Consider the following 23,908-nt stretch of genomic DNA (forward strand, 5'->3'; position numbering starts at 1 on the left):
TCCCACACTAATGCATAATGGAAAGTTAATTTATTGCAACCTAGATAGGTGAAATTTTTAGGAGTAATTTTATTAGAAGTTGTGATCCCAAGATAATTTAAAGATTTTCATTACCCTTGATCTTACCAAACATTTGCTTTCCTGCCCCCTAGTGCTCACGTCTGTTTCAGTCTTCTATACAAGCCCGGTTTTGGAAAACTATCCTATCTATAAATGGTCCTACCAAAATAAAATTATTTACTTATTGCAATACTACCAGTGATCTAAGTAGTTACTTTTGTTGCTCCTGTGCCATACTGCTACCCATGTAGTTATTTGAGAGGTAAGACTTTTTAGGTTACTTTTCATTTTACAAACTCAATGTAAGTGAGTTTTCTTTTTCAGTTTTGGACCATATAATGGAGTTTTAAGTGCACAAATTGAACCTTACCTTTGGATTTATTATTAAAACATTTTCACTGCTAGCTAAAGCTGTTAGTTAGCCATGTATCAAACTACAAGTTTCCAGTATTTACAGATTTTCATCCACGTTAAAAGCTTTTCTATTTAATGTAATTAATTTCGCCTCTAGTGATGTAGTTTGTTATAGTACTGTGCATGCTTACATTTAAAACAATTGGTTAACACACTACATCTGTAATTACTCCCATGCTACCAGAAAACCAGTGAATTAAATTTATTTAGTGTTATGGATATGGAATGTCATACAGTACATGTAAAGACACTTCAAGATGAGTAAAGCAGAACTAATCGCACAAGGGATTAAAGGTTCACCTCAATAGTCAGTATTATCAAATCTTTACAGCTTCCATCTTCAGAGTGCAAGGTATGTCATGCAAAAAAAAAAACAGCTCAAAAATCCCCAGACAAAACCAACATTGTGGTACCACTTAAAATGCTATCATACCACAACATTTTACAAGACATTAGGTGATCGTTCATACAGAATGAAGCATTTTAGCAATAACAAAAAAGTTTTTAACATAACTAACAAATTTTGCAGGAACACCAATTCCAGCATTACTATACCTAAGGAACAGGCAACATGCTGGGAGAAAGTACCTAAAAATCAAAGCCTTTTGTATTCATAGCCAATATTACTTTCTGCAAGAATTCTGCAATCTTATTATTCAGTTTCCTCACATAACTGGGTAAGGTTCAATACATTTTTACATAGAGCATAATCACATCACCACCACATCAGCAAGAGGATTTCATTATCTTGACCAGTTACTACATTTAAAACCATGGTATGATAACATGCCCTGCAAACAAATTGTCTTCTGGGACAGTGTTCTGTATGTAGAAATATTAAACAACTAAAATATACTCCTACCCACTTTAACCCCAAGTAAACTATAATTTGTATTTACACACTTTTGAAATATGTAGGTAAAAACTGCAGATGGAAGAGAAGCAGAATACAGAGGAGAGCTGCGATAGTGCTGACAGAACTGACGGGTGCATTCAGTAACCCTGAATGGGACTTGGACAGGGGGTAGTACCTTTTGCACTCTTCCTCTGTCCCAGAGGTCCTGCCAGGGCTACCAAAGGCAGCTGCTGCTGTGGAAGAGCTGCTCATCCCACTCACCCACTCTCGCCCTGCTGGCCGAGCTGGGAGCAGAACCACACCCCCAAACCAGCCCTGCTCAGCTGAAAGCAGATAAACACACCCCTACACACCTGCCCCAACTACAGCCTGAACGTTAACATGGAAGAGACACAGGAGATGACAGGATGGCTTTTAACATTTCTGCCTTGCAATACTCATATTCTCAGGGCACCAACAGGTAGATTAATCTACCAAATAAGCATACAAAATAGGCCAAGTCGTTTGTCCTCATATTAGGAATAAAATATTTAACTTCCTGGCTTAAATGTAAGCAAGAGAAACTCAAGAAAGAACTCCTTGAGGTTAATTTTCCATCTACATTCAAAGGAAATAATTTACTAAAACTGTAACTTGCAAGGTCTCCTAGCCTTGAAGTGAGGATACGGGCTAACTATGCCTACAGTTAAATAAAAAACTTCAAAAGACATTTTACAGGAATAAAATATGCAACTCGAGGAAGTAGGTGGAAAACCACTGTAGTATTCATCTGGAACAGTCTATTTTCATAGCCCATCACTCTCAGGAATGTATATTTCATAAATAAAACTACAGAACAAAAATTTGTGTATTCAATCTAAAGTTGGATATTTCTAAACCTCTTCAGATAAAATTTGCTTTTTCCCCTCACAATTAAGTGATAAAACCTGAAAAAATTGGCTTCTCAAATCTATCTTGCATGAGAAAAAACAGCTGAACAAACCAACATCTGGAAAGAACATTTTGTACAAGATTGCAGTTCTAAAACATGTATATTACAAAGCAATGTAAATAAATACCAGGCTAGTACAAAAGCTCTTATTTACAGTTTTACAAATGAAAACGTTTTCAGTGTAAATGCAGTGTTTTAAAGAACACAATATTAGTAAAATGAGTTCCTGTATAGAGCATTACAATTTCTGTTAAATTTGAATGCAGTATTGTATAAAACCATTGTTTCAAGATAATTTTGTTTATAATTTAGTACAGCCAAACCCCAGTTTATGCCTGGAATGGTATCTGTTAAAGTGCTGAAAAAGAGGACATTTCTGAAATTTTAGAAAAACATACTGTACATTATTAAAGCTTTATCAAGTCAAAACTAGTATATTTTGTTCACATTTGCTACCACAACACCTGTGAATGGAAGTTTTTCAAGAAAAACTTGTAATTAACAGGACAGCAGCCATTGGTATCTTCTCATCCAAAGTCTGACGGTTTCCCACAAATAACTTGTCTTAAGCTTCAGTGGTGGCTTCAGGTTTCATGATCTGGTAAGTAATCAAGTATTCTGGATAAGCCTGAAAGAGTGACACACACATCTTTTATTACGATTTCATTCTCTGGATAAGTTAAGAATGTTTGTTAGAGAGGAGAAAAAACTATTAATGCCAAAATAAAAATGGCAAAACGTCAAAGGTAAAATCGCTGGAGCATTCAGGAAACACGTATCCTTTCACCTGCAACCACAGCTGGAGTTTGTTTAAAGACAAAAGCCAAGTCCTAGCACCTCAAACATAAGAAAATGCATTACATGCCTTTGGGAGAAGCAAAAAGTCTGAAAAACCAACTCAAACGCTGTTTACCTGCTCTCCTCTGTAAATGACGTATTCTGCCAATGCCAATCCATTTACACTGGGTCGCCCAGTAACTGAGTGATGTCCTGGGGGAGAATGAGCCATTTTCATAGCACTGAACTGCAGGAAAGACTTGCCCAGTGTTACACGACAAAAGAGCAACTGCCTGTGTTAAAAGGGAAAAAGGACCATGAACACTCAGTGCTTATGAATGATTATTCATCTTTGTGATTTGCAACTTTTACGTGAGGAGAACAGTGGAACTTTGAAGCCACTTCAGTCAGTCTTTGTAGTTCACAAAATCCTGAAGCTCAGTTTTAAAGAACAAAAGTTATGCTTCCTTTGGAAAGCTCTTTAGCCCAAGGAAAGTGTTGGTAATAACACTGAAAAATGTTTATTCTAATTATTGGAAACAGCATGCTTAACGAGGTACTCTGAGATTGTTACTACATTTTCTTTAAATTTTCTAAATTTATTTAGTTATTTTGTTTGTTTTTAAAACAAAAGTTTTCTAACCCCTCCCCCAGCACTCATACTGACAACATAATTCAAGAGCGTTCTAAAGCCAGATTTTTATCTAACAGCCAAAACAACATCAAGGCCAAGTGCAAACTCTGCTGCATTGATAGTTTAGAACACAATATACAAAAGCAAAATCCCATTCTTTTGAAGGACTTACCTGTGGCAAACATAACAAGATCTATCTTTGTGAATTGGACATCCAGTGCCACCTCCAATTCCATACACATATTGATTGCTTTTGGAAGAATTTTCAGCAAAATAAATCCCAGCTCCAAACATGCCCCCTATATAGGCATGTCTCTCATCAAAGCCTTTGTGAATGATTGCATTCACAAATGGGGAGCCTAAGAGAAAGGAGGTAAAATATTTAAAATACAGTATACAGATTTTTGTATGTGTCCCAATTCAATCATCCATTCCCATTATGTTGGGAACTACATGGCCTTCATTATGAGTACATACCATGAACTTGTTTAATTTGTTCATTGGGACAAACAATGTATTTGTGCACAGAAAAGCTTTCAGTTGGCTTTCATTTGCTAATGATAAGCTACCTTTTCTGGAATTTTGAACAAAACTAACTTATTAAATTATAAAACCAAGAAAATAAAAAAAATCCCATCCCAAAACAACCCATAGCAGAAAAAAGTTTGACCTTTTATAATTTTGGTCATACAGCCAATAAAACAGACTTGAGGAGGTACACTACTTAATCTTCATTCATAACTGCTAAAATGTTTTCATCTAGATCTGTGAAGTCTCCTTCAGGGAGAGACAAGGAGATGCAAACTTCAGAAGAAAGATACAATGCCTTGTATCATCACATTGTGACATATACAAACATTTGTTTATAAAAACTCAAATAAAACGTAGAACCTATTTCCATTGAGGAATTTACTCTGTTTGAGACAGTAGAAACCCTCCAATTAATTGTTGATTAAGGTGAATTTCAAAATCTCACCATGAAACAGCATCCTTTCATTAGCATGGTTATGATTCTCTTCAGAGACCTCTTTCCTCCTGTGAGTATATCTTTCCCATAGTTTTTTGTTGCACACTTTCTGAATCTGAAACAGTCAAAATGTAAAAGTTTCATCTTGAAACTGAAAAGTTCTGTTCATTTTACTGGAGAGATGTATAACCTACAGCCACTATACTACAGTACACTTACACTGCCACTTAAACAAGAATACCTTCCTTGGAATTCAATGAAACACAAATTCTCTAACTTATCCTGCACAAGTTCATTGTTGTAGCATGACAAGTAAAACATAACTATATACTTAATTAAGAATCAATTCATTTTAAAGAGCTCTTGAGTAATACTTCATAATTTAAATTTAGCAGGCTTAGTCACAATTCTATTTGATGCCAAATCACTAGTAAAATGATCAACTAGTAAATTAAGAAACGCCTTCCATGAAGACTTCTGGAACACTTTTAATAGAAAATAAATTATGTATGCCTTGCACAGGTATGCTGGACATTGCAAAGCCTTATATATGTGGATATAGCACAGCAATTCTACTGGGCAAACTGTAACATCAGTTCAGAATAAAACTTAGTAGTACTTACTTGCAAATAAAAATCTTTATAATATTAATGAAAATTACCATTTCTTCAGGGGGAAAATATATAAATACAAACCAAATGTTTTACACTTGTTTGATGTTAAATCAAGCCAAAATAAGTACCCTTAGCTCCATATTTCAAGAATTTTGTTTTCACTTCTTGCTGTATTTTCCCCCCTGCCATTCTCCCTCAAGAGAAACCTTCTTTTGTTTCCTATAGAACACCCTGTCTTTTTCTTTAAACATTCTGCAGTTTTCTGTGAGGTCTTTTATGTCAGTTTCTCATAAAATTTCTTCCTGACTATTAACCCCTAAGTAGCTTGTCCATATACGCTTACACTGAATTTCCCTGGAAGATGATCTTTATCCTATGCATGTCTCAGAAGGACACATACATCTTGTCACATAATGCAACTCCAACAAACGTAGAACATTTTATGGACTTTCAGCCAAAACTCTAAAGGTGTAACCACTGCAACAGGTACCTTTAAGATGTTGTATCTATTGAACACTCCACCAGCATGTCCTCCATCTCTGTGCTCCCGGACAGTGCTCTGCATCTAAGATTGAGAATTTGAGGAGGATCACATTGGCTCAGAACACATTCAACACACATTTCCTTTACACAAGTCAAATAATCAAAAGAGCTAATTTTTAATTATGTATTAAAACAATTAAAAAATCATACAAGAAACTTTTAGGCAATGACTGTATGTTAAATAATGCCAGATTTTGTGGATGCACATGAACAGGTTTTATGATTTTAAAATAACCCATATTTGGAGTAGTCCATGGTCTAGTTTTCAAATTATAGAAGATGGTCACTAATCTATCTAGAATTCTGTTTCTTTGGAATTTTATCTTGTGTGATTATGACACTTCGAAAGGATTTAAAACTGTGTATAACAGGCAATCAACTGATAGCATAGAATTTATATGATATATGAAAGAGCTTTTCTATATAGTAGAGGTTTTAAAAATACTAAAAGCAGTAATAATATAAGTAAGAAAAAATTATAGACATCATGAGCACAGATCATAAGTGGTGCAAAGTTGAAAATTTGAAGTATACTTATGCAAGTTTTTCTTAGCCTTAGTGATATTTATTGCATTATTAAATTGTCTAGCAATACCTCTTCAACAGCAATAATAAAAATACTGAGAGACTACAAAGAATGCCATACCTCTTCTTCTACTGACTGAAATTCCTTATCTTCGGTGGAAAGGTCAATGAGAATAGTTCCACTACCAGAAGTATTTAGAGTCAGGTATGGGTTAAGTCCTGTGAATGTAATAAAACACAACAACAGTTTCAGAAACTGCTTTAAGACTGCTGATATTTAACGATAACCAGTAAGACTTTTCTTTTTCAAGGGACTATTTTCTCAAAACTCATTTTACCAGACGAAGAGCTTAGCTGCTAAGGAAGGCAGAGATTACAAATTACTTTAATTGCCGCCTTCTGGCCACAGACATTTTTGTGCATGTCTAAATGTGATCCCTCAAATTATTTCATTATTTTCAAACTTTTTCAGTATCTCTGTAACCTCTACCCATACATTTACCAGGCGTACACCATAAATGCCATGAGAAGCACAGCAGCTAGATCTGGATGCAGATAACTGCAATTATTTTCATTGATCTGTGGACACTGGTCAGTCCTTCTCTCAGCAAGAATCAGCATTTCAGACACACTAACCCATTTGTGTGTGCTTAGCTCAGTATGATAATGTACATGACAGGGAAACTACTTGTAAGGAGTTGCTTACTTCAGAGTTCATTTCAACTCCAGGCAGTGAAACAGTGAGCAACTTGTCCCTGTACAGAGTCCATGACTACTGATGGCAATCTTGTAAGAACAAAAAGTCATTTAGAGCTTGGATAGTGACTCATTGCTATGAGTGCAAAATTTAGAATGAAAATTCACAGATGGTGAATCAAGAGGGGAAAAAATCCTGCTAATTCTAATGAATTTATTTCATTTCCATGAGACACAGCAAAACAACAGTAAGTGATGTTTCAGTGAGACAAAGAGGAAAAAAAAAGATTTGGAGGGGGATTTTGCCTTTTATGCAGCCATAATCAAACGAAGAACACTGAATTACAATGAATTCAGGATTCCCAGGATTGTGCTGGTATCAACAACGCTGCACAAATAAAGAGGCTTCAGCAAGAACTTCAATGTAAGCTAAAGTTGTTAAAGCAATTATGTTAATTTTGATTCACTGAAAGCACACGAACCCTATTTTTAAAGAAAAGTATAAATAAGAATTGCAGCTGAATTTCTGAGTGAGAAAAGACAGTATTCTATGGCAGGACCCAATGGAACAGTACATAACAGGCCTCAACTCAACACAGAGGATATGCTCTGCTCTTCAGAGTGGTTTGAAGAAGAAAAATTCTTCCTACCTCAAAGATCTTATGACCATTTTGCACTAGAACAACACTTCATCTAAGTAAACACAAGACAGTGACCACAGAGAAAAAAATATATCAGAGAACCAAAAGGCAAGATTCACAGTAATTCACAACATAAATAAAAGTGCTCACGTTTCAAGTCAAAAGACATTCTTACTGTTTGAAGTGCCATTTTCTAGGACAAGTTTTATTATCAATTCTTTTTAATGGATATAATTTGGAATAAATATAAATTTGGAATAAATAAATCATTTATAAAAACTGATTATACAAAGGTAGTATTACGTGATAATTAAAAATGAGTATATACCTTGTTGTCCAGAAATAAGTCTTTCAACTCCCTTGATGATTTTATGCCTATGGCCATATGCATTAATTCCAATTTCCTTCAGTTCTTTGTGTCCCATTTCAACCAACACGTCCAATGTTATCTATAATGAAAGCAACACCATTTTTTTGGTACTAGAACAACTGCCAATGACAGCGAAAATATACCTCACAACAGCTGAGAGAAAAAGCAATCATGAAAAGAACATGAACATAGAGACTTTAGTGTATTATTCTCATATTTCACTTTTACTCAACTGTTTTCTCCAATCCTTTTGTCTTTAAATAAATATAATACAAACTACTATTATGTAACGGGTATTGCTTGCAAGGATCATGTTTCTGATTGAGAAGTACTTTTCTAGATGTATTCAAGCCGACACAAACAAAAACTGAAATTACTAATCAACAGTGACTACTCACTCACGCTACCATTTATACCGCTGAAAGGAAACACTGCTACGCTGTTACAGTGATATGAACATTATTGCCCCCAGCTTTATTCCCTTGCTTTCTGGGGTTGAGTATCTGGAAATGAATGGAGCCACTTACCTGTTCTCTCTCAAATATGTCAATTAGATGTTCAAGGCCAAGGTTCCGCACAAACTGATTAATGCTAAAATCTACACCTGCAACTGTGCAAGAAGAAAAACTCACAATGAACATTCATACCTGTAGTGTAATACAAAGTATACACATCTCACCCTGCCTGTGGCAATAATAAGAGAGACAGAAATTTCTGGTCTTTTTCAGATGGAGATTAAATATGTCACCAACCAGTAGCAACTATTACTTAGTCTACGCTAGTTCTTTAAGATTTCTACCTCACTAGGAGTAGTCTTTGTGCTTCCACAAAACAAGCCACTAATTAGCTACCAGAAATGCAAATTCAAACAGAAAATATATTGACAACTAAAATGTCACAGAAGTAATCTTTTAAGATACCTCATCAAGAATAGCTTCTTAGAAACTAGATAAAGTTTGTAGTAAAATACTGCTTGGTATGGAGCCCAATTTCATTTGACCTCACTTTTAAAACACAACTCACCATTTTGTTTCTGTACAGCAAAGGTTTAGAGTTTAAAGGCTCTGTAAGGGGAAAGTAGTAAAATCTTATACTACAAGACTTTTAGACTTCTCTTCTTCATTAATGGCATCATAAGGAACAGAAATACTGCATACACCATAACAACTGTATGCACATATGGGAAACTTCACACTTTTGTAGCCTTTTTACCACACATTAAGAAATGTTACTCACTCCTGAGAAAGCCTCACCTTCTTTTTTCTCCAGAACAGTAGCTCCCTCTGCACAGTTTGTACCAACAACAGAGGGAAGCTCAGAAAAGCTACCAGACAAGTTGTCAAGACTACTTGCAGCAGACAGACTGGATGGACTGGATGGAACAGAAGACAGGGAATCAGCTGCAGAACCTGTAGTCTGAGACACACTTATGACCTGAGGTTTGTAGCAAGTCGGTAAGGCAGAGGGAGGCATTGCCGCTGTCAATAACGCACTGACATCATCTGCCTGAAGAGGAAAAACCAACTCATTAAAACAGAGGAACACTTTTGCACAATGTTTTCTCCTAGAATGCACTATCATTATTTCAGATTTCTTAAGTATACTACAAAATAAATAAATGCATATTGGGAAAATAGGCATTTTAACAGCGCAGTTTAGAAATGGCCTGTTGTGCCAACAGCATACATGAAGCTGTAAAACAATAAAAGCTGTAAAATAAAAGCTGTAATAAGGTAAGAGGTAAAAACTTTAGGAACAGTTAAAAAGAATTAATTTTCCAGGAAAAATGAATAGAAGCTTCTACTGGCAATAGAATTTATGAAGCAAAACAATTACTCTGAGTGTAGCTTCGGACTGCATTATAATACTTGGAAAAAACATGCCCAAAAACTTAACAGACAGATAGTTTCTTAAAGTTATGTTGCTACAAAGTTTGCTTACATTTTATAGTCACAATTTTCGTACTAGTCAAACTACAAGCACTGAATTAAAAGCATCAAATTATAACCATAAATTCCTTTTTGTTGTTTTGGGTTTATTCCCCCAAATCTATATTAAGATGTCTGAAGCAAGAATATCTTTAAAGCAGGTTTATAAAGGCTCTACTGACTTTCCTTACCAGACACAGACAAACACTAGGGAAACCAGAATATTTTAAATTCTGCAGAGGTTGCTGTATTACTCTTCTGTTCAAGGCCAGTTTTTAGATGAGCTGTCACAAATAGCAGATAAGTACAGATTTCCCAAGATGAGCCCCATCACTTACAGTGACCAGGTCCAACGGCGTTTGTCCTTCTTGGTTTTTCAGAGTGGGATCAGCCCCATGTGCCAGTAACAAGGCACAAAGCTGAGTCCTTCCTTTCTGGGCTGCTTCGTGGAGAGGTGTGAAAGCCCATTTGTCCGTAGCATTCACACATGCATTATACTTTATCAGTAAAGCTGCTACATCAACATGCTGGAAAAATAAAAACACCTGTTAAATTCCAAGGTACCACAGTGCATTAAAGTAACTCAGAACTATTACTGACACTTCTCTGTAATCAGAGCTATTCTGATTTTTTGTAGAATACATTTAATTACGATTTTAAAAAGTATTAAAACAAGGCGTTTTCTTCCTCACTTATAACATACCAGTAAAAAGTTTTGTTCCCTTGTGAAAAAAGGACAGAGTAAAACAGAATCCCAAATCAAGGGGAATCTGAAGGAAAAAAAGCCTGATTTTAAACTTCCAGTTTGGAAAATACTCCAACTGTTTTGGTTAAAGACTTGATTAAAGCACAAAGATTCAAGTCCAAAAAAACAACTGCTGTCTCAACAGCAGCCATATAAGAAGAAGTGAGATCTTGCTGATAAAATTCAAGTGGCAAAGACAAAGAAAGGCATTTTATGGAACACCTTTTAAACTGCTGGTTTTCTAGGTATTCATGCTCAGGAAACTCAATTCGGTAAACTGCATTCACAATTTCACAAATTTCTAAGTCTTCACCTATGAGCTATGATTGAATTATTCATTTTGTGTTTTACAATTAAGGTTACATTGTAACTCAACAGCAAAAGCATTCTACAAAGTATTGGCTCACAATGCTGTCAGTGAAATGTATCACTTTTTTTTTAATAAATAAAATACAAGAAATTTGAGATATTTACCCCATAGGATGCTGCATTATGCAGAGGAATCAAACCTCCTTTATCCTGTGCATTCACATCTGCTCCATGCTGTAACAGGTACTCTGCAACCTCCAAATTGTTGTAACCAGCTGGAAGGTTGCAGAAGAACAGAATAAATAAGAATTAAAAAACCACCCCCAACAGGCCATTGAGAAGTACTAACTCACTTAAATTACTTGAAAGTTAATTAATACGTCAATCCCAGTGAAGACAGTATACTACTTATTAGTGAGGACACCTTAACCCTAATTGAGAGTATTTGGTTTTAAAACCTGTCAATAAACAATAAAGGATCCTTTTCGGCTAGAGAAAACAGGAAATGAAAGTAAGTAAATGGTTGGAAGAGCAATGTAAGATTAATATGCCTGAAATACTAATTTTTTTAAAGAGAAAATACTGAATCCTATAGCTTTGAGGCTACATTTTAAACTTGCCCAGATATAGAAAGTTTAGCCACAGTAATCAGTAGCCGATCAAACTAGTTAATTAGAACACCGACCTGCTAAATGGAGTGGTGTTGAATGTCGTCCTTGCGTGTCCCGGCAGTTGACGTTGTCAGGTGAACACAGCTTTTTCACTCGGGCCAAACAACCTTTCTTTGCAGCATCTAGTAGAGCTGCATCTCCTCTAAGTAGGTCTTGAATATCAGTATCACCATCTTTAACAAGGTCTAGAGGAGTATTTCCATCTCTGTTTTTCTTCGTAGGGTCAGCTCCATGCTGTGCACATCAAAAACAGGTGGGAAATATGTCAGTAGAATAAACACATGCTGCATTTTAAGCATCTTCCAGCTTACTGAGCAAATATTTGAACACAAGCTGGAATCCTTCAAAGAACCCTCTATTTACTGTGTGAGAAAGGACAATATAGGTGCTAATAGTATCCCTTTTACTAAAAACACTGAGCTATAATCATTTAGAAACCACAAAGCACAAATCATTTCTCAAAGAAGTTCATTTACATTTCAGAGCGAACAAGGAAGAAAAGAAAGCATTCTTTCTCCAGCATGTTATACCTGTAACAGGAGTTTGCAAATCTCATATTTTCCTTTTGCTGCAGCTTCATGCAAGGGAGTGAATTTCCACAAGTCAGCTACATTGACAACTGCACCATGTTTAACCAGCAGTTCTGCAACTTCATAGTGACCATATGAGCAAGCATTATGTAATGGGACAAGTCCTCTGGAAACAATGAAAAGAAAAGAAAATTTCTCTTTAAAAATAGGGTATTTTTTCACCAAGTGATATAAACTTAAAACACAGTGCACCTTCAACAATGAAACTGTAACAAAAACTTCATTCTCCCCCCAGTAGTCTAATACAGTAAGAGTACCTATTGCCAAAGCAGTAAAAATGCAGTGGCACTGAAGAGCAGCAAAAAGACAGGGCCAGAGAAATCCTTGACAGTCTAGTCTTAAGTACTGCAAAATGCTTTTGGATATTATGAACATCATTATTCTAACAGAAGTTTCCATGAAAATAAAAAAATAAAATGTCTGAAGAAAGATGGGATGCTTATCAGCTAGCAATATTCAAAAGCTGACAGATATTACTAAATAAAATTGCCAAGAAAAATAAACATTTGAGCACTTACCCCTTATCTTTTGCATGCACATCAGCTCCATGCTGAAGAAGATACTCCACAACAGATACTCTGTTATATCCAGCTGCAAAATGAAGTGGTGTAGACTGACGGCCCTCAATATCTCTGCAGTTCACACTCTGAACAGTACATAGCTTCTGTGAATTTCCCAAAACAAAACATATGTCACTAATTATGTAGTGTTGGCACTTTTAATTTAGTCATAGAATGTTGTTATACACATCTAATTTTGATTAACTGTTTTTATTAAACAGAAAATTTAAAATTTATTTTTATGTAGTCTTTATTTTTCATAGATCGTGTCCTAAGAAAAAAATCCACCTGCTCCCAAATCCACACCTGTGACTTGTTTATATAAGGCAAACATCTGGAGGTGGTGAATATTATAGTCTGTCATCTGTAATTGTGCAATATAAAGGTCTTAGGACAGGGATCACAACTCTCAAGCAGTCAGTGAAGGGCTGTTTGATTGCCTGCTTTGAGAAATTATAGAATGAGATATAATTCTGTGCTAGTTTTGGCTGGGGTGGAGTAAATTCTGTTCACAGTGGCTGCTTTGGGGCTGTTTTGGATTTGTGCTGAACACAGGGTTGATAATATAGAGATGTTGTTATTGCTGAGCAGGCCTTGCACAGAGCCAAGGCCTTCTTGTGCTGCCACACTGGTGAGGAGGCTGGGGGTGCATGGGAGGTTGAAAGGAGACACAGCTGGGACAAGTGACCCAAACTGACCAAAGGGATATTCCTGACCATAGGGCATCACACTCAGTAGCAGAATAAGGAGGAAGGGGGGACATTTGGAGTGATAGTGTTTTGTGTTCCCAGTGTGGGGCTCTGCTCTCCTGGAGATGGCTGAAGACCTGCCTGCCCAGGGGAAGCAGAGAATTAATTCCTTTGCTTGTGTATGCAGCTTTTGCTTTCCCTATTAAACTGTCTTTATCTCAACCCACAAGTTTTCCAGCTTTTGCCTTTCCAGTTATCTCCCTGATCCCACAGGTGGGGGAGTAAGCGAGCAGCTGTGTGGGGCTTGGCTGCTGGCTGGGGTTAAATCATGACAAATTCCCTCCTATTTTTAAGGACAGGTTTAAGCTTACTTTTACAGTATCCACATCTCCAGCCTTTGCAGCCTCCAGCAACTGTCGATCTGCATCAGAATTACCTAATGGGATCCCTTCTGCAAAATAAATGAGGTTGCATGACAGGTAAGTGTAGACAGTTGAAGGGATTTGTTAAGATAGGAAATCATTTGAGTTTTTTTAAGGGAAATCCTTGAAATAAAGTTAACCAATTATAGACAGGTTTTGTCTTTGTTCACTAGCTACAACTATAGCTTGACAGAGCTAATAGTGTTTGCAAAGTTGTCTTTAGCAACATGCTTCCTATCTGTTTTGAAGTACTGTGGAACCATTCTTATTTCAGTTTCAGAATTAGACTATATCAAGTTTACCTATATGTATAATGTCCAAACCTTACTCTTGAAAATCCTTGTACACTGTTGCCTCTGCTCACAGATGCAAAGGAGACAATTTTGCTTTAGAAATTAATTTTCAAAATTCCCCACACACTATGTCAGGATTTTTCTAAAATTATTTCAGGTGGCCATGCCATGAACATTCCGAGCATCTCTGACAATCTAGAGAGTAAATGATATTGTTAACCAGGGAATGCAACCCCACAACCCAGTACTGCCTCTTGAAGAACACACTTTTTTTTCTACTTGTCTTAACTCTTATTTCTTGACAGCACTTGAAATGGCAAGTAAAACAAAGCACTACAGCAGATCTTGAATTAATCAGCATACCCTGTAGCAGCTGCTGCACGCTTTCAGTCCCCATCTGTAAGGCTGTAAAGCCCTGCAGAGACACGATGGAAGGATCACATCCAGAACTCAGCAGCAACCTGCATGTCTGAAGATGACCACAATGTGCTGCTCTATGAAGAGAGGTCTGGCCAAGATTATCTAATGCATTAACCTAAATATAACGCAGACAAGAGATACCACCATCAAAATTTAGCATTAAAGATGTTTTCATTGCTGACTGGGAGCACTTCACAAGTATTCATCTTACTTTAATTAAAAGAACATATTTAGCATATATCCAAAGGTCATTGTAATTTTTATTGCACACAAGTTCATGTAAAATCTACCTATCACATAGTTCAGTCTAGCTTCTTGCTGCTCATATATATTTCCTACTTTTTTTTCTTACACATTTCATTATTACTGCTGGACAATGAAGCACTGAATAAGACATTCAAAAAATTGTCCATTCACACAGAGAACTACAACTGCATTTCAAACATTCATTTAAAACAATGATCCATTTGTAAGGCTGTACTGATGGATTGATGGCCTATATCTGAAGTGTATAAATCTAGAACCTTCCAAAATTTATTATTTTAGAAAAGCCTGTCTACTTGGCTGTCCATTCTCATAGCATGAAAACCCATATAATAAACAAATGTCAACAAAAACCCCTGTGATACTCATACCTTAGCTTCATGTTTCACAACTACTTCAACAACATCATTATGAGCCTTTTCTGATGCCACATGCAGTGGAGTCAAGAAGCTTTAAAAAAAAAAAGGAATAATTCAAAATGTATTTTGCAAAATCTTCTAAACAACCACTTAGGAGTATTCATTTGAAACCACTCACTCTTTTGTTTTTTCATTGATGTTGGCTCCTTTCCTCAGCAGAAGTTCACATACTTGTTTCCTCTTAGGATATGGAGATGCAGCAGCACAGTGCTGTGAACATTAAAAAATTTAGGATTAACAACTAGCTAGCAATATAAAGGCTTTATTGCTTGCTGATCAGCTGGCAGTTAAGAGCTAGTGGTGTAGAAAGTCAACAGAAAAAAAGCCCCAAAACATGCAGAAGCTTATTAATTTGGAAGATTCCAAATGTGCTTTTGGATTTACTCTGGTATTTTCCAGAGTTCCCTCTCCAATAATTGCTGGAAACCATCAAGCTTTACAAACATAGCTTGCTGTTGCTTAAAATGAGATTGTTCTACAAAAAAGTAATTCAGACAACCTAAAAAGGCAATTTAGGTTAGTCTTAAAGTTAAGTTCAAAAACAAAGTATTAATCAGTGTTATTTGTTTAACTAGACACTGGATATTCCAGGTTGGTCTGAATTACACTCTTCAGTACCAAGATTTTTATTTCTAAACTATACTACAATATAAGCAAAATCAGTAATAAATCCTGAAATATTACCAGTGCTGTCTCATGTGTCTGAGGATGCTTGAAGTTCACTGTTTCCAAAGACAGATGTTTCTTTATACGAGCTACATCTGACTCTCTTGCAGCCTGTAGTAGTGAGTGACCTTTGAATTCATCTTTAAAAACAAATAAATATATAGCAGAAGGTTACAAGGTTGGCCTGAGATGGATCAAGAGAATTGTTTCTTTCAGTTAGACAAAACTATTCGTTTTATTCAGCACACCACAGTACAGACATTTTCAGCTCTGACTCAAGCCTTACATCACTTGACAGAACTTGTTAGTTAAGTCAAAACACCGTATGAATTTTGCTTTGTTTCTAAACCAAAGCCAGAGATATCCAAACTGGCTGAACAAGATCTATTTCACTCCCCACTTTATAGGTTCTACTGTTCACATATGTACCAAATCAAGCATATATAAATCTCTACTTCTGACCTATCATTGGAAAACCATTTTTAGATGCTAACACGAAGTCTAATGTAGTATTTACTGATAATTTTTGTACATATCCCAGAAAGTTATTGTTTGACCACTCAAGGACAGAATTTGAGGTCACTCTCTGCAACTCCTTTAGTTCGCTGGACAAAAATCAATGCTTTTCATCAACTTCTTTGAACTTTCAGTGTTTGTGGCATACTGAAATATATTCAGCATTCTAAACAGTTATGATTTTTCTTTTCTTCAAACAAAACACTGTGGAATAAAAACGAGTATTTCAACAGGTATGGAAAATGATAGCGTATTGGCAAGGTCGTGAGGGAAAGTGTGTATTCTGGGAAGAAAAGCTACGAAACCCATCACAACCACATGACTGTAAAACTGACAGTAAAATTATTTTAAATGCCTACATTCAGAAAATCTAGCAATCTCAAATTATAAACAGTGAAATGTACTGCTCAATGTTGCACAATGGCTTGGAAAGCGTAAGCATTTTCCAAATCTGATTTCTGGCAGGTCACTGTCTAGGGAAGCTAAATACACATCACAAGCTATAACTATAGAACTGATCTCACTTTATACTCACATGCTAATCGTTCTTTTAATTGGGGTGTTGGAGCCAAATCAATGGTGCTTTTGTTGTGACAGTTCAACAGTGTTGGGTCAGCACCATAACTTAACAAAAGAGAACATACTTCCACCCTGTTCTTAGAAGCTGCTTCATGCAGAGGGGTGAATTGCCACAGATCCATTGCATTCACACATGCTCCATGCTTAAAAGGGAAAGGGGTAAAAAAAGATGCAACATCAAAACCAGATCGTTAGAAAAAGACAAGGTTATTAGTTTTAATACAGTAGACTGTTAAAATAAAAATCAATGCTTATATGCAAACTGTTTCCAAGACACTCATTTTCAATCTATCACATTTAAGTACAAGGTTCTGCAAGTAATGGTCTTGGATGATTAATGTACGTGGAATTCTTCTCCAGTAACATTTTGACTGCACCTCGAGTTCAGTCTGTAATCAAGTCTAATAGGACATGCTTTTTCCCATTGCTTCTATTAAAGCTGTATGGCTTTGCAAAAAGTAATTCAAGATTCTCTGGAGGAGAAATCCAACGTGGAATACAACTCTAGCTTAACAGTTAAGACACACAGTAGTGTATAGCCAAAAGTTCATTTATGGATTTTTTTGGGTCTAGCACCACCATTGCAAAAATTCACTTTACAACTGGCCTCTGAAGTAACAAAATCATGACTATTTATACTTACTACAATACATGCTTATTTTAATAATTTTTTTTACTTATTTTTTTTGCTGAAAAAAAATAGAAAGACACATGGAATTAGTGGGGGGCTTAGTCATCCAGGATGGAACAAGGGTTATTCCCTGAGCATCCAAATGTCTGAAGTTATCTAATAGAACACCCTCAGCTGTTATAATGATCAGGATTTGCTGTGGCAGCTAAGAATAGATATAGTTCAAAAATCCCTTGGTGGAAAATGCAGATTATTTTGCAGGCCACATCTTCAAGCCACTAGTTTCATGTGCTTCATACTTATCTTCAAGATTAACATAATCCAGATAAACCACTTCAGTTACAGGAGTTCACTTATGTTAGGAAAATTGACATGTTTCTATTTCTTTTTGGGGTGAAGGCTACAATTCAGGGCCAGAACTGATGTTATAAAATTAATTTCCTCAAGAGACTGAACACTCTTTAATTTTAAAACATTTACTATTTTTACCAGGTTTTTTAAAACATCTCTTATTACTCTGCCTTCTGAAATATTCCTCTACCATCAAATTCAAAATATCACTCAGTTTTTAGGGTTTTCTTTTGGTGGAATTGTTTGGGTAAGGGTAGAAAGGTTGAGATAAGCAGTACTTACTTCCTGGTACAAAATATTCAACTCTGGAGCAGAGAGAGTTAAAAACAGAAAGCACATTTATAAAGAAAAAGCTTCCTTGCAAGCAGAAGATTCTGTAGCTCCAGCTTAATAGTCACTAACATGTAAAGCAAAAGCTATCTATTGTGAAGTTTTGTAAATCTAAGTACCAAAAAAATATGTAACTTGTATTAGTCTATTATAAACCGCTCTTATTTAATAATATTCAACTTCATCTCTTCAGAGACCAACCTTTACTAGAAGCTCTGTTACTTCATAATGACCATAGGAACAGGCATTGTGAAGTGGTACCAGATCTCTATACAGAAGAAAAATGAGAAGGATGATTATTCTAGCACACATATTTCAATTCCAAATGCATCTATAACATTGCAAATGGTACTATGCTGCACTTTGAACATTTTACAAAAATAATATGAGAGATGATCAGATGAAGCTGAGGGGAAACAGGAAGCTGGAGAAGAAACTAGAAAATCCCATTAGCATTTATCAGAACAAACACTTAAAATTATCAGAAGATGAGAAATGAATTGCATTGTCTCACTGCAGATGAGCTGGTTTCACTCAGACTTGAAACCCTAAGCAGGAAGAACTATCTGCAGGGAATGTTCAGGAGTGACCGTAATTATATCTTTTTTTTTAATATCTCCTTGCTTGAGAACTAATCAAGTTGCATTTTTGTCATAACAGAAAGGTTAAAGATGACAGAACAGCCTCAAGTTGGAAATTCTTCCTAGTTAAAACAGCATTATTGTTCTTTACTTCATCTCCTTTCTTAACAAATTCTGTTAATTCTGAACAAAAGAAAAAAGGAATGTACCCTTTATCCTTGGCATGTACGTCAGCCCCGTGCTGCAGTAAGAGCTGTACTATTTTTACACGGTTATACCCAGCTGCTAAATGTAATGGAGTAGACTGAAATGAAAGAAGGTAGAAGTAATCAGTAACACAAAATCAAGGGTTGATTTTATTCTTTTTTTCAAAACTTGTTAACAGTACTAAACACTGAAGTCTTTAAAGATTTACAAGGTAAAAAAAAACCCGAAAAACAGAGTGCTTGAATCAGATATTTGATAACTATGTTCATTGTTTACTGACTACTCTAGTCAACATAAACACAAATCCTGAATTTACTCCATCACTAATACATTTGGGCAACTAAGGTCCTCTGAAAGGATTTTTGAGTCCTACAGTCCATTTTTGTTTTTTAGCCTACCCTAACTAGAAACACTTTGCTGGCACAAACTATGTCCCTTGTGAAAGGGGAAGTAAGGGGGCCATTAGAATCAATAAATTATGAAGATATCTCCCTGCCAATCAATAAAGTAAGTTTAGAAATTATCAACAGAAATTGTTATCCACATTTGGGAGTGCAGTAAGTTAGTGGGATGTGGGGGAAACTTAATCTTCTCTTCCAAACTCTCACCCTCCACAGAGCAGACAGATAACTGCTCTGTAATCATTTCTAGTGAATGCATTCAAGCACTCTCAGCAGCAGCACTAAGGGCACAGCTACAATTTAGTGAGGAGAAATCTTATCCTGTACATTTAGATACCCATCTGCTGAACTAGGCTGGTACAGTTCCTAGAGGATGAGTCTCATAATTAGAAGACAAGAAAACAGAGACACATCAATGTTTTGGAGATCCCAATATCTCACCACAAAGCCTCAAAAAGGGAAAGTAATTAGATCAAAACTTAGGTGAATGAATACACATACCTAATAACAACAACAAGGATGCCAAAAATTGATACTCAATAATCTGAACCTTCCACAGGCTAGGGGCTGAACCCAGAAGATTCAAAATTTTTCAGAATGGAGATTTTGAACATTTGTATGTTCTTTCTTTACCAATACTTACAGTGATGAACAGCTCACTTGCCTAGGGTGCATGGCAAATAAGGGGCCTGTATCTCTCTGACAGCAATAAGAACCTATGGAATGGCCCTGTTTCTTTATCACTGCAGATATGAAAGTCAAGCCAAAGTTTCAACTGAAAAGGTGTTTGCTTATTGTTCCTAGATAGAAATACCTACATAGTTAAGATTAAAAAACAAACAAAAAAAAATCATCTGGTCGCTAGAGAGGTGGAATCTTATTTTCCCACACAGAGTGAAGAAAATAGACAGATTTTATGTTTAACATTTTTAAAATCTGGTCAAACAATGACTGTGAAACGTGTAAGAGAGAACTAATTTTAAATCAGGTTTTAAACAAAAATACCTTTCTGCCATCACTTGCATGACAGTTAACATTTAAAGGTGTAAGAAGAGACATCATCTTTTCCTCATTCCCACTCCTGAAAAACAAGATATGAAATGGGCAGAAATATTTTTATCTTATTTGTTAGTAGCTTATTCTGGGTTTATATTTTACATTGCTGTAATGTTCAGCAGATTTTAAGCAATACATTCACCTCTGTATTGTCAGCATTAAAGGGAAAACAAAAATGCATTTACACAACTACTTTGGTAGTTTTATTCACAGAAAACAGCCAAAGCTTAGCATCTAGATGGAATGACAGCTCAAAAGACAATATATACATTAATTGCACACAATTTTGAAAATATAATTCCAGATATCTTCCAAACCTACATACCTGGCACTTTCTAAGAGTTCATCTTTCTTGTATTCACCTAGAAGACAAAAGGGCTTTCTTCAGCAATCAAACAAATATCTATATACGTGAAATTCACTACTTATCCTCCTCTTCTAAAATTTTAGAGAACACGAGTGCTAGAAGTACGTAAAGGCACACCTTTCAGCACTTAAAGGATGCTCACAGAAAATAGGAAGAATGATTTTTTACTGTAGTGGGTTGACCTTGGCTGGACAGAGGAGTTTGGGTCAGCTGGCCTACTTGTGCCCCTACCAGGATCTTGCCCTTGACTGGGCATGGGGAGGGTGGTGTGTCAGCGCTGCCCAGCAGTAGCCAAAACACTGATGTGTTATCAATGCCTCTCTAGCTACCAATGCAAAGCACAACACTGTGAGGGCTGCTATGGGGAACCGTACTTCATCTCAGCCAGACCCAATACATTTACACAGGCAGACAATGACAGACAAGGGGAAATGTTTTTAAACTAAAATAGGAGAGATTTAGACTAGATGTTAGAAGGAAATTCTTTACTCAGAGGGTAGTAAGATACTGGAACAGGTTGCCCAGAGAAGCTGGGGATGCCTTGTCTCTGGAAGTGTTTAAGGCCATGCTGGATGGGGCTCTGGGCAACCTGGTCTAGTGGATGTCCCTGCCAATGGCAGGGGGATTGGAACTAGATGATCTTTAAGGTCCCTTTCAACCCAAACCATCTGAGAGTTCATTACTGAACTAGCACAATAAACTATCCAGAACACATGCCATGACTGAGATGATGAAGGCCATAAGGGAATTTCTATTTAGAATTATAAACCAGGGAGAAGTTAGAGTAGCATCAAAAAGACAAAACCCAAACTATTGTACTATATTAGTTCAACTGTTATTAGTCATAAAGTAATTTAAAGATTATCACTTACCAGTCAGCACTGCCTTTGCAGACGGGTCTGCTAAATCCAAAGCTGTTCTTCCATCTGTGTTCCGGATGGTTGGTTCAGCACCGTGCTGCAACAATACTACAAAAATGCCAAAGTTTTCCATGAGAAAGCAATTCTACAGGACAAGGCTTATGAGATATATCATTACTGTAAGCTGCAAGCAACAAAAAAAAAAAAAAAATCCAGTTCCTGATCCTAATTTCCTCTCTCAGATTTTTAATGTCAGATTTCCCTAATGTCATCTGTGAACAGTTTATCCAGTGAAACATGTCTACACACATTTCATGAGAAAAAAGCGGAGCAGAAAGGGAACGACGACAGACTGGCAAGAGGCAATCTCAGCTGAAAGCTTATGACACACTACAAAAAACCAGTGGCAAATTCCATCATCTCCAGAGCATGCTGATCCAAATCCATAAGCGACTGTGCCCTAAACTGTATGCAGCAGTGACAGGCCGTGCATCTTGCACTCATACTCAGGCCAAACAGGCAATGTTATATATACAACTCTCTCTGGCTGTGCAAAGAAGAGCCAACCACATAATCAAAAAATGTTTCTTGACCACATATCTTAACATTCTACCTCTTCTTTAAGAAGTTCTTCACAGAAACTGTGTAGGCAAAACAAGTGGTCAATATAACTGAAGTTTAGCTCCATCTTAACTAATTTAACACAGCTGCTACATATAGACAGAATGAATCCATTATTAAAATCAGTTTTTTCTTTTCACTGCACTGTGAGCAGCAGCAGAAGGCAGCATAAGAGTCTAAGCTGAAATAGAACAAAATTTAGCTCCATCACATCACTCTGTAGTTCTTTCTCCATGATGTCAATGTGAACCTTCATAGATCAGCAAATATCAAAAACAGTGATATGTAATAAGTGACATATGAACTTATGTTTACAAAAGATTTTTAGTTTTAACCCTTATACTAGCCATAGCTTCACAGACTAAAAATGGTCTTTAAAAGGTTCTGGATTTTTCACAGTGAAAACAAATGAGTCAGTCACAGGAAGAGTGGGAGAAAATTACCAATGCAGACATCTGTCTTGCCCTTAATGGCAGCTTCATGAAGAGGAGTGTAATTCCAATTATCCCGAGCGTTAGGATCTGCACCATGCCGCAAGAGAAGATTGACGACTTCAGCATGACCAAAAGAGCAAGCATTGTGAAGAGGAATAAGGCCTCCATCATCTCGGGCATGGACATTGGCACCACTCTGAAGCAAATATTCAACTACATCCTTCCGACCAAAACCTTGAAGAGAAAAAGGGAGGAAAGGTGTCAGGATGGGGTAAGAAAATTCCATGTCCACATGTACAGATTGAAACAACAAACTTAAATGACAGCAACCACTCTAAATAACAACCACAACTGGCACTGTTTACTAAAGGAGCATTGACACACTAAGGCTGTTTTTGAAACCCCTAAAAATTAGATTAAAATCAGTAGAAAAATAGTCAAGATTACTGGAACAATGAATAGGGCTCCCACAAGTCAACAGCTTCCTGAAAATGTAACAAAAAGAACAGAACAGTGACAACAAAACCTATTTTTTAGTCACTTTATATGGCTATTCAACTGAACAATATTTTATGTGATACTCTGCCAACCCACAGCCAGTTTGTGTATGGACCAATGGATGAGCCCTGGGAACAGTAAGGATGAGACTGGCTTCAAGCCAATGCATGTAGTGTCCAAGGTGGAAGTGTTTAAAGTCAGGCTGGATGGGGACCTTAGCAGCCTGGTCTAGTGACTGACATCCCTGTCCATGGCAGAGAGGTTGGAACTACATGATCTTCAAGGTCCTTTCCAACCCAAAAAATTCTATGATTCTATATACAAATCATATTGTAAGCTTTTAAAAAAAAATCCATATAACAGGAAAAGTATTTCACAGAATAAAGTTTCTTGTTTTTTAAAAGAAGTAAGTAGGCAGCACTACTCTCAGGTTAAGACTAGAAGCATGGCTATTTGCTTTCTAAGGAATAAT

The 23,908-nt window shown here is 36.4% G+C and overlaps 1 protein-coding gene across 1 annotated transcript in view; it reads right to left on the reverse strand.

The window, feature by feature from the left end:
- Positions 1–15: 15 nt before the first annotated feature.
- The window catches only part of TNKS2 (tankyrase 2), a 29,425-nt gene continuing 5,532 nt past the window's right edge, over positions 16–23,908 (reverse strand). The window contains exons 2-27 of the mRNA XM_051800523.1: positions 22,948–23,172; positions 21,896–21,991; positions 20,982–21,018; positions 20,606–20,681; positions 19,202–19,296; positions 18,613–18,679; positions 17,056–17,242; positions 16,023–16,144; positions 15,457–15,548; positions 15,291–15,369; positions 14,599–14,770; positions 13,892–13,971; positions 12,790–12,935; positions 12,212–12,377; positions 11,696–11,915; positions 11,176–11,285; positions 10,295–10,483; positions 9,282–9,534; positions 8,556–8,638; positions 7,987–8,107; positions 6,443–6,540; positions 5,744–5,818; positions 4,649–4,754; positions 3,845–4,031; positions 3,175–3,331; positions 16–2,889 (exon numbers count right to left, since the gene is read on the reverse strand). Of these exons, the coding sequence (XP_051656483.1) occupies positions 2,827–2,889; positions 3,175–3,331; positions 3,845–4,031; positions 4,649–4,754; positions 5,744–5,818; positions 6,443–6,540; positions 7,987–8,107; positions 8,556–8,638; positions 9,282–9,534; positions 10,295–10,483; positions 11,176–11,285; positions 11,696–11,915; positions 12,212–12,377; positions 12,790–12,935; positions 13,892–13,971; positions 14,599–14,770; positions 15,291–15,369; positions 15,457–15,548; positions 16,023–16,144; positions 17,056–17,242; positions 18,613–18,679; positions 19,202–19,296; positions 20,606–20,681; positions 20,982–21,018; positions 21,896–21,991; positions 22,948–23,172 (3,302 nt within the window). The 3' untranslated portion in view covers positions 16–2,826. The remainder of the gene's footprint in view (positions 2,890–3,174; positions 3,332–3,844; positions 4,032–4,648; positions 4,755–5,743; positions 5,819–6,442; positions 6,541–7,986; positions 8,108–8,555; positions 8,639–9,281; positions 9,535–10,294; positions 10,484–11,175; positions 11,286–11,695; positions 11,916–12,211; positions 12,378–12,789; positions 12,936–13,891; positions 13,972–14,598; positions 14,771–15,290; positions 15,370–15,456; positions 15,549–16,022; positions 16,145–17,055; positions 17,243–18,612; positions 18,680–19,201; positions 19,297–20,605; positions 20,682–20,981; positions 21,019–21,895; positions 21,992–22,947; positions 23,173–23,908) is intronic.

This window comes from Manacus candei, unplaced genomic scaffold (genome assembly GCF_025592945.1).
Source record: "Manacus candei isolate 608988 ecotype Guabito, Panama unplaced genomic scaffold, ASM2559294v1 h1tg000050l, whole genome shotgun sequence".
In the NCBI taxonomy this organism is placed as follows: Eukaryota; Metazoa; Chordata; class Aves; order Passeriformes; family Pipridae; genus Manacus; species Manacus candei.